General features: G+C 42.2%; 1 protein-coding gene across 1 annotated transcript in view; it reads right to left on the reverse strand.

Moving 5' to 3' along the window:
* Positions 1–16,916, reverse strand: part of CMTR1 (cap methyltransferase 1) — a 22,053-nt gene extending 5,137 nt beyond the window's left edge. The window contains exons 1-18 of the mRNA XM_010193821.1: positions 16,787–16,916; positions 14,580–14,722; positions 12,083–12,241; positions 10,570–10,662; positions 9,776–9,847; positions 9,030–9,124; positions 8,853–8,925; positions 8,446–8,644; positions 6,700–6,818; positions 6,380–6,476; positions 5,023–5,155; positions 4,292–4,471; positions 3,824–3,880; positions 2,786–2,843; positions 2,072–2,140; positions 1,770–1,901; positions 1,143–1,265; positions 350–441 (exon numbers count right to left, since the gene is read on the reverse strand). Coding sequence (XP_010192123.1) covers positions 350–441; positions 1,143–1,265; positions 1,770–1,901; positions 2,072–2,140; positions 2,786–2,843; positions 3,824–3,880; positions 4,292–4,471; positions 5,023–5,155; positions 6,380–6,476; positions 6,700–6,818; positions 8,446–8,644; positions 8,853–8,925; positions 9,030–9,124; positions 9,776–9,847; positions 10,570–10,662; positions 12,083–12,241; positions 14,580–14,722; positions 16,787–16,916 — 2,024 coding nt within the window. The remainder of the gene's footprint in view (positions 1–349; positions 442–1,142; positions 1,266–1,769; positions 1,902–2,071; positions 2,141–2,785; positions 2,844–3,823; positions 3,881–4,291; positions 4,472–5,022; positions 5,156–6,379; positions 6,477–6,699; positions 6,819–8,445; positions 8,645–8,852; positions 8,926–9,029; positions 9,125–9,775; positions 9,848–10,569; positions 10,663–12,082; positions 12,242–14,579; positions 14,723–16,786) is intronic.
* Positions 16,917–18,315: the final 1,399 nt, after the last annotated feature.

Consider the following 18,315-nt stretch of genomic DNA (forward strand, 5'->3'; position numbering starts at 1 on the left):
TCAGGCCACCGAGAAAGGAAACAAAGGAGCTTTTTCCTTCTCCCTCAGCCAGTTATCAGATTATATGTTCATTCATATTCCCAGGATGCTCAGTTTATCCAGACTGTGCCTGGCTTACCCCAGACTAAGAAAGGAGCTAGACCTGCCCTCACACAGTGAGAAGGCAGAGATGGAAAAGGCTACAAGCACTTCAATTCAGAGCAGGTTCATTCACAGTTCATCTTTACAGCAGTGTTTCAGCTGAATGTACTTGAATCCCTGTGCTCAGCATTCTGCTTTTATTGTGAACACTGTTTCCTTATCACTCCTACTCAGGTATAAGAAGCAAGCTTCTCCAGATCCTACATACCTCTGGTTGAAATGCTGCTTTCGAACGTCATTGCCATTCAGCACCAAGACATCAAGGACGTGGATGGCACTGATTTTTCGCTGGGCTTTCCCCTATGGAGGGCAATACAGAGACTTACTACTCTGATTGTTGCTATTTCAGATCTGATTTATAGCAGGTTTTTTAACAGGACATCAATTCTCTTCTAGCAAGAAAGCCCCTTTCCAGGTATTAGAAGCAAACAAACTTCCTGCTGCCCACTGTACAGTAACGTGCCATCCTCCTAGAACTGGTGTATCTCAACTACACACTTCTGTCTCAGGGGAGGGAGAGAAGGCAGGACCACAGCTGCCATCACCAGTTCTCTGTGTTTTATTGGTACCACAGCACAAAGCCCAGTGCACTACACCATCCTCAGCCAAGCTCCCAGGCAGCAACACCTTACACTGTGAATATACCATGACAATCTTTTCCCCAAGGCCTGCAGTTGCTACCGAGCAGTTATGTACCCAAAGAGCCACAGAACAGATCAAGTCATGTGGGCATTGTCATCTGCTTCTGCACATAGGACAACAGCAGCATGTCAGGTCTAAAGTGTTTTCAAAATAATGTTAAAAGCTCGTGTCTCTAGCACTGGACAGAAAGAATGAACTTAATCCAAAATAGTTTCTCTAAAAATTATACAAAAAACCCAACATGTATAAACTTGCACCTGGCATAGATGGAAGATTTGTTCTGCAGTATCTTACAGAGAATAGGTGAAACAGTTCACTACGTTTGCAGCAACTCAGTAAGGGAGAGACTAGCCTCCTACCTCTCCTTTCAGCTCATGAACAATTTCCACAGAGAGAAGGGTATCTCGTGGCAGCTCAGTTTTCAAATCCAGCTTTGTCCAGCGATCTGACTGGCGACCATCCCAGGTATAGATCTGCGATTTCTGTGTGTAGAAGGTAGAGTCAGATTGGGCCAAAGCATCATAAGGCAAGAGTGGAGGAGCAACCTCTGACTTAATGAAGAGCAGCCCTCTGAGAATCTTTTAGTCCTAGGCTGTCACAGGCAGTTTCTTTGTCAGAAACTTTAAGGAAGACCTTAATCTCTACAGCAAAGGAACACAAAACCACTGACGCTCATCTGCCAGTGACTTTTCATATCTGCACAAAGAACCAGAAATAGAACACCTTTAAGAGGACAGTGAAGATAATTAGAGATACTAACAGGAGGACAGGTCTCTGTGTAGGATGTGACTACAAAAACAGGGTTAATTAGTGTGAAAAGCAGTGAAGTCAGGAGAGAGAAACATAAAATAACTAGCAGTCTCAGAGACTGCTCATGGGGATCCTTTCTGGCCTTTAAGGACAGGAAAGGATGGGATGATGCTGCACGGCAGAATAGTAGCATTTAACTGAAGAAGCAAAACTCCTGGACTGTCCTCAGTGCTTACCCCTAGCCCCAGGAGGAACTTCTGCTCACTTCCAGACACCATACACCGGTAATCTAACACTTGGCGGATTTTCTCTAGTGTACTGGAATTCAGAGGAGTGGGTTTGTAACTGAAGGTATCAATGTCTGTGCCCTAAGGAGCAAAATATGGAAAAGGATTATTAGACACAATACATCAACAGGCAAACTCAACTTCTACATGAAACTATCATCTAGGATTAGCTTTTCCATCTCTTAGTTCCTATGGGGAAATGTTCTATCTGTATGAGAGGACTCAGAACAAGCTTCTAGGTAAGATCTCACCTGAATCAGCTCAAAGAACTTGGACTTGGGATCTGAAGATGAAGGAGCAACACGAGCCTGATCAGGAATCTGAAAACAAGTCCAAACAATTGATAATAAGTGTTATTCTTTGGCATGTTCATAGCAACCTTTCTGGTTTCAATATAAGACAGAACATCCTGCCCCCTGCAACTCCTGCTCTTGGGATTCCAGTTGTTGAAAAGGTCATCTGGCAAATAAAAGGTCTCACATTTTGCACATTTAACATAGGCATACCAAGTCTCACAGGAAATAACACGCAACTCCAGAAAGTTTCAGAATCTTTGATTTCTTATGTGTTTCAATGAAATACCATTTCATCAAAGACACACAGCCTGTGAAACTGACTGCTGTATCTATGACCCCACTGCAGCCAAAAGCTCAGGAAAGGGAAACTGCAGACTAATAAAACAAGACCTTTTGGAGAACTCTGCTGCTTGGGAACTAGCTGCTGAATTCACCCTGTGCACAATAAAATATTCTCAGGTGTGGCAAAGAAGCCTGCTCAGTTAAGCCATAATAATGAATCGGAAACATCCTGTTTGCTTACATAAACTGCTTGAAATGGTCCCTGACTTTTCAGTAAGACAACTTAATAAACCTCTGGCTAGAAAGTCCTATTTGTACTGAAGCTCCATTCTTGTTTCACCACAGCAAGGACACCTTCATGACCTCTCTGCTTGGCAGCTTACTTACCCCCCATAGCTGGAGACACTCCTTTCGGATTTCAGCCTGCCGTGGCTCAATCAGCGTCCTAGAAAAAGGCAGCAGACCATTAAGATGATGAAACCTCCTTGCTCTTGCAGCATGACATATCCCAGCCCTATAAAACTTGCATCTTCCAGTGTCTGGCTTGGGAATGACAAATATGTGCTGTTCCTCAACAGGTCACACAGAATAGGATGCTGCCTCCCCTCTCCAGCCTCCAACCCCTCTCCAATCCCCATGTTTAGCTTTGTTTCACGGTCTGCATCACTGATTAGCAGCCATCATTCCATCCCACGAAAGCACCACTGGAAGCCAGTATTTTCAAGAAGTTATGTCTTAGTAGGAACTTCGGCTAATCTTCAAGAGCTGGGTACATAGCCCTGTTCACAAATAGCAGTGAAGACCTCCTGAAGGCCACACAAAATACAGTGTCCATGTTAGGATTAACTGGTAGATAATGCCTGGCTACCAGACTCACTCAACCTTCTACTATGTATTTCTTCTGAATGACACCTGACACTTCCCTGAAGTCATGCCAGGGAAACAGATATACATTGCAATAGCTTTAGTTTTACACAAGAAATTTGCATCATAAGCTTTAGGTAAGTCTAGGTATGTAACCTAGATGCTTTGAACTGCCCCTGGTAAATTAAGAGCTGTGAACCACACCCAACTTAGATGGTCACTGTAGAATTGAACATACCGGCTGGGAGTTGCTTTTCTGCTTACATCCCTGCTAAGAAGCAGGCCTGCTTATGGCAATTAGAAATCATGCAATGCATGGAAGCCTTCTCAACAAGGGTGATAATAGACCAACTTTCAGGTCTCCTCCAGCCACCCACACATTTCTGAAAATAACTCAGGCAGAGACACAAACTGAGCTACCAAAAAGCACTACTCACTTTCCTGGCTCCAAAGGCCAAGCCAAGTACTAGCTCAAATCAAGAACACATTAGAGAAGGGCAAAGCAATTCATTTATAGTAGGTTAATTCAGACCTTACCGAAAGCCAGAGAAATATACTCACGTGTCTTGAACAAAAGCACGAATTTTGGCTAGTGCCTTTATCTGAATTTTGCAGTGGCTGAAAGAGAGGATAAGTTTTAGTCAGTGAGCAATTTAATCACCACCAAGATAGTTCTTCTGTTCAAAACAAGGAAGAGTCCTGTGACAACAGGAGGAAGCCAGTCTGATCCTCACAGCAGTGACGGATCATTGCAAACATGATTCAAAGTGACAGCAAGACCACTGGAAAGAATTAAGCAGTAGCCTTCTTTTCTTTCTAAGCAGTACTCGAAGGCCAAACACCCACTAACAGTAGATAGCATTTCTCTCTCCACAGGGTCCCTCTGCTCTGCCAAGTCTTTCAGGAAGCAGAAGCAGAGCAGTGTAGCAGCATCAAAAAGTACCTTCACGAGTGCCAGAAATTACAACTGAAAGCTATGTTGGTTAACCTCCCTACAGCCAGCAGCCCTCACTGCCCACAGGCACTCACTTTTCATTGGACTGCACAATGTAATCGTAGAAATCCTGGTCGCCTTTGATCACATTCAGTGGGACAACAAGATTCACATCCACATCAGAGTTGCGCAGCTGGTTGAGTCTGATGTTCACCATGAAGAGAAAGTCCCTCACGTCTTCAATCCCTAGTTTTAATCCCTTGCATATCACATACCTGCAGAGCAAGGCAGAGAGGACATGTGGGTTCAGTTCTTCCACACAGGTGACTTTCCTGTTACACTCCCATTATCAGGACAGTTTCCCAGATCCCAGGAATTCTTTCCTCCTCAGTATCCCTAGGAAGGTGCAATCTCACCTATCACAAAGTCAATATACCTTTTCTATGCTCTGGAAAGATTGGGAAACTCAATCCAATTGAAAAACCCCACAGACCTCCCTCAAGTAGTAAATCAATTCTGCTGAACACAGCAGGTACAATGATAACACACATAATATGCTCCAGCTTCATTGGAACCATAGTTGTTTCATGCAAAACAAAGTTCATTACATATTTAGTTGGGCCTTCTCCCCAGAAGGGCAACTTAGCAAATTTCTTCTTTACCTTATCAAATACCATAATTTGCTAAGCATCTAAAATGTTTTCTCTTCAGAGACAGTTGCCAATTGAGACAGGTCATAAAGCTTCCACTACTTATCTAAATCCATCTATCACTGCATTTAGAGGACAGGATTTCTTTAGTAGTCCCTCATGTTCAAGAGTCTCACCTTTCTGAGTTAGCAGGGCGGCTTGTCACAGGTTTAAAGATGCACACGCGCTCAAAGCAGCAATACAGCAGATAAACAAGTCCCACACTGAATGGGGTGAACAGGTCAAAGGTTTTGCAGACAAAATGTCCTCCTGGAAAAATGAGAGGAAGGAATGTATACCAGCAGATTATAAGGAAACAAGGAGATACCAGGCACCTCAATAACCTTGTCTTCTGCAGAACTGGTATGAGTGTTTCTGTACAATTAAACAGCATCTAAAACACATTCATGGAGTGGGCCACTGGGGCTCCATGAACCATCTTCCCCAAATCTCTGCAGCAAAGAGAAAAGCATTTCCCTGACCAGAATCATATCGATACACATGCTGTCTCATGAGCAAACCTTCTATCTACTCTCCATCCTCCCCTTCCAGGCCCAAACTGTGCCCTATGGCATGGCAGCAAGCTACGCAAAAGCCTCAGCAGAAGAGGAGCTCTGGTATATGCAACAAGAAACCTCAGGCTGGAGGAAAAAACTAACAGATATTCCCTAAACAGAGTAACTCGCCATCTAGAAAAGAGTCTATGTCACCTCCTTGCCTTCAAACAAGGTTCCCAATTTCCCCAAGCAAAAAGCAGCCAGTCTTGGAGAGCTATTACCTACCCAGACAGGAAAGATTTAAAGAAGGTTGCTCCTTTAACCATAGCACGTTTGAGACTACTGCTAAGTAGATCATTCCCTCAGGTACTTCTAAACATGGGGCACAAGATAAACGATAACATAATGAGCGTTTAAATCTTCTGCGTCAGTGCCAAGTTCTAGCTAAACTCAGCAGAAGAGAGAAGCCATCAAAACCAGACAGAGCTGTTACGTCCATCATTTGGCAACGAGGTAGAGCTAAGACAGTGTAAGACATCTTGCTCTGACCATAGAGATAGCAAATTTAAAGGAGAAAAGCCACAAGTCAGCGGGAAGTATGAACTGGGTAAACATCACTCTGTTCCATCCAGCCTGCTAGAATATTCAGAAAGCAGTTGGTCCAGCTAGCGCCATAAAACTCAGACATACTGTCCAGTTATCACACTAGCGACCTTAGCCCAACACAGTTACATAACACACTGTAGAAGCATTAAACTAATGCATTTTACATCATGCTTTTAATTAAAAGCAAAACAGATATATAGTCTTATTTTTCTGACTCAGTTCTCAGCTTTGTGACAACCACCTCAGCATGTATGTGTACACACAATTCTGTGCAACTCAGCCTCGCTGCAGAGCGGTCTTCGTGACACGTAAATAAAAACTGTACAGCATTTTTCTATAATACCACCCACAACTTATAGGAGGAGGAAGAAGATTAATGGATAAGACATACCTGTCCGCACAATGGACAGTGCTGTAAGGAACTGACAAAGCATGAGCTGTTTGCTTAGGATTTCTTGCAGATTCTCCTGACCCTCCACTGAGAAACCCTGCAAAGTACATGGCATATGATTAGTATCTCCACAAATATGTTGGTCAAGCAAAAGGCTCTGTACAGCTAGATCATAGAATCATGACAATTACTGTTTCTTTAAGATAAAAAAACCACTGTCACCAGGAATTTTAATGTCAAGTCGTGAATAATTTCACATTGTAACTACAGACACATGTCAAATATCCTACTATGTGCAGAAGAAAAAGAAATGGACCAACCCCATCAGCCATTAAGAAATGCACTCCCTTGTGATCAGTATTGTCCAAAACAAAATTCCGGAAAGCAGTAATGTTCTCTGGGCGAGTGATGTCTCCATCTCCATCAATCCCTCCTTCTCCTAAAGGGAAAAAATGAGATAGTTATTAACACATTTGCAGGTGATCTATTGTATTCAATCAGGATTTAGTCAGAAATTACACAGACCTTGATAGGCAAATAAGCATTAACACATTCCCTTGTTCACCACCAAAGATACTTGTTAATTTAGGAAAAATTATTCAGACTGTGTAGTCAGGGGTAAACAAAGCCATATAATAACCATGCTCAAATGATGAGCCCTCCTCCAAGATGAGAACTGACTACATGACGACATAATATTCTCATCCAAGTAGGAATGACACATAGCTGAACCTAGTAAAGATGTAAGGTTCAATCTCACTGCACAGCTCACCTGTTAATAACATGGGTTTTTCTGGGGTTTTTTTGGTGTGGTTTTTTTGTGGTTTTTTGTTTTTTTTTAAACACACAAGGCAAAATTATTTACATTGTGCAGCAGCAACCTTCTACTAAGAATTAAAATCATTCCAAAGAAACACAATACTCTATTTCCAAACACAATGTAATCTGGAATTTAAAAAAACAACCCCAAAAAAACCCTGCAAAAAAGTTTATGAAGAGTGGGAAAATGGAAATAGGGTTTGTGCATGAATGTTCACAGAGTTTTCTCATATGGCTCTCTTTAAAAGAGGTACATTGTCCCCCAGGCTGGTGTTTCAGAAAGCTAACCTAAGGTATATTCTAGAGCTCACCAATTCTGACTTTGAAGAAGCCTGAACTTCTATTTGGTATTAGCCCCTTATAAATCTTCAACAACTACAGCTTCTATTAACTGAGCTAGAGGACTAGAAAGCATTAGAGATCAGGATGTATGATAGCGCTTCGATAACTAAATTCTTCATCAATCATCCTGTCAGTAAGTGAAGTGACACTAGAATTTGTTACCATTCTTCACAACACAAATATCACAGCAGTCTTACTTGCTTCCCATCACTAGAAGAGAGTTTGTACACATCTCACTAGACTTTATAGCGTAACAGACAGAAAGAGATCAAGAAAATGCATCAAAGTCATCGGGCTATTCATTTCTCCAGCTATCTCCTTGTCTCCATGAGAACACCAGTTTGCAGTGAGTTATGAAGATCCAAATGCTGCAACCATTAGAACAATGTGTTTATCTGCCTTGCTGCCCTTGCCATGAACCTTCTCTCTAACAGATCTAATCCTGAAGCGCTAACTGTTCTCTGAGAGCTCATGGTCAGGTACCAAAAGTGGCAGCCAGCAAGAGTCAGAGTGCTGGAAGGGGAAAAAAAAGGCACAACAATGGAAAAGCAAACCCTCATCTCTACAAGACAGTCACACTCCAGTTTCCTTTATATAGTCTGAAATGAGAAGCAGGAATATTAGCAACCCTTGTATTTCCCTTCCTATTCTTAGAGGCTATGCAGACAGAGGGCTCAAATATATGAGCAAGCTTAACAAGTTACCATCCATGTGACTTCATGCACAACCTCATCAATCTCAACTCCTATCTCAGATGACAGCCCCCTTCTACCTCGCAAGATGGTTCCTCATAAACAGGCTTCTCTTAGAGCCCCGTGGTGCTATCAATACTAGCCCCACTCCCGATACAGAGGCTGCAGCACAAACAAAAGCATCAGGTAACACTCAGATATGCACTTACATACCGTAATAAGGTTCAAAGAGCTCACTAGAAGCAGAATAGAAGTCCTCTAGTTTAAAATCATTTGGTCCTTTCAGGGTCATGCCAAATCCTTTCGCATGCCATTTCCGCCTCCACAAGACGTACTCAGAGAAGCCTCCAGGACCAGCACACACATCAGCAAAGTAGAGCAGCTCTGCATCTCGCTCCTTTATCAAGGGCCTCTGCAAAAGGAAACTGAGGAAATTCAACTGGCCCAGTAACAAATCTCATCAGTCAAGCCAGAGAACCTGTAAACTGTACTACTCAGCCAGAGAAGTCTCTTTCAAGCACCCATTTTCCCAGCTAGTATTCCAATGACTCTCCTTTCTCCCCACCTTCCTCATTCTCTGAGAAAGTGCTCTTGTTTGAAAGTTAAATAGAGGCCCTCACCCCATGGAAGTCCTTAGGGTTTGTGAACATGTAGTCAAAGACGTGGTCCATATTTGCCATCTTCATTGCAGCCCTGTGAACACATAAATAGGGACCTATTAAGTTTCAACCTTGGCTCCCAAGGCTGAAAATGGACAAAAATGGGAAAGGGGCTACACTACCAGAAATTCTGCAAACCTGTTCAGGAAGAAAACTCCACGAATCATCTCATAGGGGTTAGATCTTGTTCGGGCTCGACGCATTTCTTCTCCGTCCAGCTCATCAAATACACTCTGCACAAACAGAAACAAAGTTGAGCACACATCAGGCTTGAGGGATAGGCAGGCATGAGCATTTCCTACCCTCATGCTCCCTCTCCTTAGGCAACAAACTCGGTAGAGGGTTTTGTTCACAGATACAGAATGTTTTTCCATCACATAACTATATTCACTCTTCTTCCAAGCTACCCCAGTTCTCAAGCAAATTCAGTGATACTGAAGAATCCTCTACTGATAGCTCCAGAGCCTGATAACATAGTCAGCAATCTCAAAAGCAGTCACAGCATACAGTATTTCTCTCACACACATACACACACACACTCAACTAAAATTTACAAGGGCATGATAAAATCTAGGAGTGAAGATGGAGAACACAAGAAATGAAAGGGAGTTTATTTCCTTAGCTTATTCAAGTCTTTAGCCTTTCAGTTGGACCAACTAAGAAAGGAAGACTGTTTTCATTGATCTCTTTGAAGGCTGATGTGCAAAACAGGTTGCTGAACAGATGGTAACAACCAGGATGCTAGGTCAGATCAGTGGCATGGAGATCAAAGAGGACATTCTGAGAGCCTGCCAATCTTTTAAGTAAACTACTCAATGCCCTTCAATCATTTATTTCACTTGCTTCCTCAAAACTTCAGTTCTTCTCTGAAGAAAGGGACTCACCTTGCACTGCAGGACATTACGTAAAAGCTCTTCATTACAGAACTCTGTTTCATCTTCAATCACCATCTTCCTCTGGAACAGGATGAGAATACAGATAACATTTAGAAATCATGGTATCAGTCATTTCAGAAAGCAACATGTATCAGTAATGAAGGCTGCCAACCACATACCACCAGGCTGTATTAGCAACAGCATAGCCTGCAGGCTAAGGAATTATTCTCCCCTATTTGGCATCTTGAGACCACATGTGGAATACTGCAACCAGTTTAGCACTCCTCAAGACAAGACAGGATTACTGAAGTAAGCCCAGCAAAAGGGCCACCAAGATGACAAGGGTGCAGAAGCACCTGGTGTACAAGGAGAGACTGAGATAACAGTTTGTTCAGAATGGAGAAAGGGAGATCCTCTTGCTGTGTATAAGTACCTAACGGCAGTAAATAGAGAAGATTGATCTAGACTGTCCTCAGAGACGGACAAGAAATAATGGACACAAGCTACAATACAAAAAATGCCAGTTAGCTATATGGAAATTTCCTTTTTCAACTGAGTCAACAAACACTGAAACAGATGCCCATCAGGTTGTGAGACTTCCATCCGTGGAGATACTCAAAACTGAACCAAACAATGTATTGGGAAAACTAGTCAGTGCAGCTTCCTGCTTAATGCAGGTCCAACAATCTCCAGAGGTTATCTCCTGGCTAGGTTATTCTACAACTCTTTGACAAGACAATTGTTTCAGGCTGAGTAGTCCTGCATCTTCTCAAGCTGGTAAGTACTCAGATGTAAAAAATTACCTTCCCCACAGTCATCCACTCCTTCAGCTCCTGGGCGTCAGGGATTTCCGTGGTACACTCGAGGCACCAGTCCACCTCCTCATAGGCACTGGGCTGCAAAGACAAGACACGCGAAGAGTCAAAAACATTTCTGCTCACAAAATATAACAACCAATTGGTCCCAAAACTTTGCCTCTCAATCCTAGCATAAGGTTACACCATGACTTTAGGGTCAACCATGTAAGTTTGTTTTTTCTTCTAGTCTAGAACATGTCTTAACTGTTTGGATTTAAAATAAAATTTAAAAATAAATAAATAAATAGACCACCACTAAAAAACTCCACACCACTTCCATCTCTTTAGAGTCTGATGAATAATCAAGACAAAGCAAAAGCCTAGTACTTTCAAGGTACTTTTTAGAGACACTGCAGAAAAGACAGCTGCCAGAAAGCCCCATACTTCCTGATGGGGCTTTAGTCTTCCATACTTCCTGATGGGGCTTTAGTCTTCCTTTCTCAAAGTTCTTTCCAAAATTCCCCCTCATTCCATAACTTAATTCAGGCTACAAACAATTTTTATAATCTTTGGAAGTATCTGTTTTAGCAGTTAAGATCAAAGTGTGCCACTCCTCTGCAAAGAGAGGCTGCCAAGATCTACTAAACTGCTTGTATTTATTCTAGTAATATCATCCACAAGGGTTAATCATATGTAACACTTAACTACTGTGAGCTGTAGAAACACACTAGAGAATGAGACCTAAACCACTGAGTGTACAGAAAAGGTCTCAAATTCCTGACTCTCAAGGAATAACCTCTGATATTATTTCCAATTGCTGAAAACAATTCAAAGAACAGAGAGCAAAATACTACAACATGCACCACACTTGACAAGCACTGCTACCCTCGACCAGCAGCTAGGATCTTCCAGCATACTCTGTAGCTGCTAGATCCCTACGATTTCGTGTTGTGGCTTGTTTTCTTCTATTTAAATACAAACATACAGCTGGTATTTCACAACAAATAATATCAAAACTGGGCTTTATTTTCATAACAATATCTATTTCTATTTCCCAATTTTCTTCTCTGTTGAAGAGCTTAACAAGAGACAGGAATAGAACATATGAGCCTTTTATTTGGGACTATTAAACACACTCAGTAAAAAAAAAAATTAAAAACCACAAACACTACACACTAAACCAACAAACCACTATACAGGCATGAAAAATTATATACAAAATAGAAGTGGTAAACCCAAAAGCGCTTGGTAATAATTTTCAATCATATTCACTACTGCGAACTCAGGAACAAATCCTACAGACCACAGTAACAATTCATCTGAAACTGATTTTGTGCCAGAACGTTAATAGTACACAGAAAACAAGTTTTGTCATACTGTTCTGGGACGAAATAAGGCCTTGGTCTACCCAGCAGAGCCACTTGATGGTAGCCAGTTGTATCAGGCAACAATAAACATTCCTGGAGGGCAAATCCTGAAAACATCAATAGAAAAGGAATTCAAAATAGTAAGTACTTACCTCTGGCTCATCCTGCCAATCAATATTGAGCTCCCCATCAAATCCTTTGAGGGTCAGCCCAAAGCCTCTCCTTCCCTTCTGATTTGAGGCCTCAACAATATCTTTCCTGCCTTGGCCATATTTCCCCAGACCTTCTCCTTCCCGGAAGCCCATCTTGGCCTATAAAGAAAGCAAAGGGAGCACATTGAAGCAAGTGAACTTGAGTTTATGTTCTACTACTGGGATTAAAGACCAGCAGGGAAAATGATACATAACCCTTAAGTGACTTGAAAGCATTGAGTGTTTTTAATCTCTGCTGTGGCTCTCAGGACTTAATACTAAGTTCACTTCACCAAGGCAGGACACAAAAGAACTAGATCTAAAAACCAATGTTTCAGACAACAGCAAATTACAAAAGGATCAGTAATGCAGTAAAAGCCTGCTCAGAGGGATGAGTAGTGAGGAGCCTGGAGCCATTCATCACCATGCTCAGTAAGCGTGAAGGTTCCTAAAACAAAAGATCCTGGCACAGGAAAAAATTAATGTTGTGATAATATTCTTTGTTGTGAACATGCAGCCACATATATTTCAAGCATCAGTTAAAACTTCACCTAAAACTTGGAGGAGGAATGCAAGCCATGCTGCTCCTGAAACACATTCCTGTCTCTCAGGTTAAAAAGTATGTTCAACTACCAATTTTTCAGGTTTTTCTCTTCATAAATTTTAGCAACAAGAAAACAACAACAAAAAGCAAGAATGCAGTCAATTTCACTCCCTCCAGTATGCAGCTACAAGACAGCAAGGAAATAAAAGACTTAAAGGATCAAGTTTTACTTTGAATTAATAAATTATCCATATAGTCCCTTCTGTAAAAAGCAACAAAACCACTGTTTATCACCAATCAGCATGAGAAACAACCCAAGGATATCAGACAAGTTTTATACAAAGGTACATGGTGTTTTCCCTTTGCTATCTGGCTCTGAATCACACCCTGAAATACACACACCAAATGTGACAGCCACCGAGCCTGTTATACAGCTGTTTTCTGAGGACAGAATTTTGAACATCTGGTAATCAAGGTCTATTTTTCTTTTACTTACCTAATGGTACCAAATTGTTCAACCAGACGTGGTATCACATCAATCTTTATACTCAAATTTATAAGGCCTTACAAAGAAAAGCACCCCAAATTAAGTAGTAAAAGCTCCTGTGTTGTGGTGATTGAAAGCACACATCCTAACTGGTTCAGGAGAGAAATCTCCAGGTGAAGGACAGTCTTGTGTTAGAATCAGCAAACTGCAGCCCAGTGCCAAAAATGCACATGGACAGACCCTGAACGATCAGCAACACAATTTATCTACAGAGATGCACAATTATCAACTCTTAGCCTCTCGGTTCCATCAAGTTTCAAATTCAACAAGAGCTGAAAGTTAATTTTTCACATAGAGGTGTGATCCTGCTGCCTCCTTGGGAGGCAGCATCTCCCTGTTCCCACTCCTAGGAGCAGCTAGCACTTCCCAGCTCCTAGCAGAAGGGTCAACTTCTGACTTGGCAAAGGCAGATACAAGCTGGCTTACCACCATGGAAAGATAGCTCACCCCTGCTCCTATGAGTACAGCACCAGCACAGAGCAAAAGAAGACTCAAATTGAGTACCCCACTGAGTCCTAAATTTCCTCCCATGTTTCAAGTAACACACAACTATACGTATCTTTTCTACTGCCTTGAAAATAATGATTTTGTTTCCTATTACCAAGAATGGAAATTCTTTCAGGATTATGAGATACTTACGATACCGGAGCAACAAAGTTTGCATCAGGAAATAAGTGTAACAGCATGCAGCAAAAGAGACTCCTCTTCTCTACAGCCTACTATTGCCTTTAAACACAGGAACAAGCTGCCGAATTTGGGACTACAAATCAACCATTTTCTTAGAACTTCCTACAAGTACTTTTGTCCCCACACTAACACTGTGCAATCAAGGGGTTGGCAATCACCTTCAAAGTTCAGTTGTCACAGTCAGTATCATTCACAATCCCCAGATTTTCTAAGAGATTTCCAGCCCTACATAAAGCAGAGTGGCACTACTTGAAAGAAAAAGAAATACCTTAATAATTAAGGCAGTAATCCTACAAGGCTATGCCAGCCAGCCTGCAAGACCAAACAAATCAATGTCAGTCGCAGAATTTGTTAAGGCCTTTCTTACAAGGCATTTGTTAACTCAAGCACTGCAAAGTAACACATGGCAGGACTCTTTTTTTCAAGTTTATCAAGCTGCCTGACCCAGAGATCCTTCCCTTCACATTCACCTCCTCGCTCTCAGGCCTTGACCTTCTTTTTCAACAGCTCCTCTTCAACAAAGCTCCCTCAGCCTCCCCTAATTGCTCTGTAGCTGGCTCAAAGAAGCAGAAAACGCTGCTACAAGGAGAATCAGAATCAAAACCTCGCAAAATAGACTGGGCTTTTCACTTTGCTCTCATCAAGTCTTAATAGTTTGGTCCAAAACTATTTTGACCTACCATGAGCTTTTGGGAGACACTGTTATACATTGAGTAGCGAGATGAAGTACCCTCCACAAGAGAGTCTTGTTTGAACTCATTGCTGAAGACAGGTCTCTTTTCTTCACTCTCACTGTCAGACCCACTGCTGCTACTGGAAGACTCTGAAAAACAACAAAAAAATGAAAAAAGTGAGTACTAAAGTAAAAAGATAACGGAAGACAGACATCTCAGTAATCACATTAAGAACTATACAGTGTGACTCATTAAATCCTCTCAACACAAACATAGAAAAGACACTTAACTAGCTCATATGTGCCACCGGGAGCACACAGGTGTAGCACAAAATGCCCTGTGGAACCAGCACTTGGTTATCTGCCCCTCTGTCTCAGGGACACACACAACCTCTCTGAGCCAATGGATTCCAGGCCCCTCAAAGCACTGGGAAAACTCCTTTCCAGCAGCAGAGCAGGCCACAGCACAACCACAACAGTACCTTGTGTTATGTCTGACCTTTGCAATGATCCTGAGGAGCTGAAAAAGTCCAGAGAGATTCTTTTCAGAGAATGACAACAATTACTGACACCTTGATAAGACATACTGGATTTTCCTCAGTTTCCTACCAAGCTACAGGTGTAAATACATCCCTCACTTAATCAAAATCCACATAAAGTAAACAGGCATCTACCAAATGACCAACAGAGCAGAAAGAAGAGAGCTAAATCCCTTAGTCTCCCTATTAAACTTCAGTTTGACTCCACTACCCATCTCAGTAGTGAGAACTCACAAGTTAACGACAAGCAAATGAGACACTTTTCACCTCTAGAGTTTACTGATGCATACAAACCCAAGTAAAAGATAATGTCAGAAGATGCCAATCCAGTTTAAAAATACCCTGACAAAGGTTTGAGGAAGTAGTTAATCAAATCAGTGGTCCAATCAATTTAATAAGTACCACCATATTTGAGCAGGCACTCAAAATAAACTTCTGTCAGCTGAGAGTCACCTGCAGGAGAGCCTTCATGGGCACCAAATCATGAAGCTCTGTCTGTGTTGAGTTCCACACCAGGATCTACTCAGGAAGAACCAAGACTTGTATGAGCTGTATAGTCCTCACTGCTGCTCCACAGCTGAGATGTGCAAACTTATTTTCTCTGGGCTGGAAGTAATTGGGATCTGGGCAGGAATCGTAGCAGTCATATCATTTGTCTCCCAGTCTGCTCTGCACCAGGTGGGTAGTGAGGGAGGCCCTACAACCCACTGAGGACTTCTGCTTCTCCTGTGGTAATACCACTACCAGGATGAATCAATGGCACAATTTTCCTTCCTGAAATTTGCCTAGCACACCAGTCATACTAAAGTTCATGTTCCTGACTTACAGCCTATTTTAACCCATATATGAACTCAATAATCTAAAGTGGGGAAAAAAATTTTAAAATATTGGTTTGAATTTTTTAGCCCAGCCCTGAGTGCACACAGCATTCCCTACCCCAGCTCTCACACCCTGCACCTCTGACCTCCTCACTCACCTCCAGCCTTGCCAGACAGGGACACACACCGTATCCTGTCACTACAACTACTTCCAAAATGACGTACTCATCTTCCATACTTATCCCCTTCCATTTTTACAAGATGAAGGCTTCTCCTTGTGCTCAGGCCCTTTCTCACTAACACTTTATGACCATGTAAATCCCAAGACTCAGAAGTAGCAGGCATAAGTGTAAGGTAGCCTGAAGGACCACCCTGGGAGAGTTTAAAGCACCCCACAACAGTGACACCAATTGTAGGGCACTCTCCTCATCTGTGGTATACCCCAAGCTCCAGGTGAGAAAGCACATTTCGACTTGAGACAAAGAATGCAACTAATTTAGTTAGAAAGTCTCCAAACCAGAAATAACGGCTTAATTAAAAATAATCAAAAATTAATGTTCCACATATATTGCAAGAATCTTTACAGCTTTGGACCACACACTTGTCATCTACCTCAAGTTCTATTTCCTGCATCTGAATTCATACAATTCCCACGCCAAACTGTTTGCATGAGATTTTTTAAAAGCTTAAAAAAATTCAGACCAATCCACGTTTGTGAACAGAAATAATGTAGTTTTTCTCCTAAAGAGAGAGTATGCCCTTGAAGTTCAGGCAAACAGAACTTAGGAGCTGTGGGTTCAATTTCTAGTTATTACTTAGATTTCTCACAGCAGTATATACCTTATCTCCAACCTTACCTTGAGTAGTATGATTACTAAATTGAGTTTCATCATCTGAAGTAGAACTGAGGGTTAATCCCAAGTCTTCCATCCTCTTCTTCTGCTTCTTTTGGGGGCTGCTAAACTCAGGCTCTGTCCTTCTCTTCATTTTTGCTGAAAGATGTTCACATTTGGTAAATGTTAAGCAAATTGACTTTCTCATGCATGCTGGAGCGTAACTCGTAACAACAGCATGGTGGCACAGACCATTTTATGAGCTATTCAGCACTATGCTTCTCAACCTCAGCATGCTTTAGATAAAAGCATTAGCTTTTTCTGAATCTACCTTTTCTAGCTAGTCTAAGCAAACACAAAACCAATACAAAAGCTTCCCTATTATTGATTACTTGAATTTCAAATAATTTCTACAACCTACTTATCATTAAATGCTAGTAGATGAAGACAACCCAGATGTCAGCACTTGGATAACTTAAATATATGACAGTTGGTTACTACTACTGAATCAAAGATTCATTTTATACAAACACACACAAAAAATGAAGAAATAAGATCGATCTAATGGAAAGCATGCAAGGTGGAACACATTTTTCACAAGAGACACAGAACACCTCTGACCTCACCTCTGCAAGCGTTAAAAAAACAAAAGAGTTTCCTGCATGACTTCTATACCAGAACTTTATTAAATAGGTGTGCCAGAGTTGGGGAGTGTTTGTGTTTTTCACCAGGAATTAGTGGCAAGATATCAAGCTTTTCAATGCAGCTGATAAACTCCGTCAGAGAAAGGACTAACACTTAGGAGGGAGTCAGCAGAAGCTGGCTGGGAAGGCCTGCAGAGGACCAGAACCAAGGAACAGGAAAGCAGGTGATACTTGCAGGTGATCACAGGTGAGCAGGTGATATACGCACAGATACCTATAGCAGTAACTAATGCTCCCTGTTACTGATAAAAAGCAGTAACAATCTACTGGTGTTTATTAGTCTACATGGGAATGCTGGGCTAGAAAATGTGCCCCAGGTCACCAATCCAAACCCTCCGTTACCACATGTATTTCCACAAACACACACAGGGCAGCTTGAGACCAATCCCTTGATCCATCTCCACGACCAACTGAAAATCCCACATTCTCGCTGCATTATGGCTAAGACATCTCTAAACTTCTGGTGGAAGGGGATTTACAGCCAACTCAGATTTATCCACTCTTGTGTCAATTTAGGGTTTGGTTGTTTTTTTACCCTTGATTGCTCGGAGCTTTCCGTCTCTTTTAGGGTACTCTTATTGGGTTAACATGCTCTTCCCTCACCCCTGCTAGCTTCCTCTCAAGACCCCCACCCTTCTGACGATCCCTGGGCACCGTTGCTTTCCCGCTTGATTTCAAACTACGAGCGAAGGGACACCCGGTCCCCAGCGGTGCGGGCCAGCCCTCCCTAGGGACACAGCCTCGCCACCCGCCAGGGATACCGGCACTCTCCGGTAGCCCCGTCAGTGCTTTGCGGGCCCAGCCACCCGGCCTGCACCCCCTCACCTCCGCCAGGCCGAGGGCAGGTGG

The sequence above is a fragment of the Mesitornis unicolor genome, unplaced genomic scaffold, assembly GCF_000695765.1.
Source record: "Mesitornis unicolor isolate BGI_N332 unplaced genomic scaffold, ASM69576v1 scaffold24450, whole genome shotgun sequence".
In the NCBI taxonomy this organism is placed as follows: domain Eukaryota; kingdom Metazoa; phylum Chordata; class Aves; order Mesitornithiformes; family Mesitornithidae; genus Mesitornis; species Mesitornis unicolor.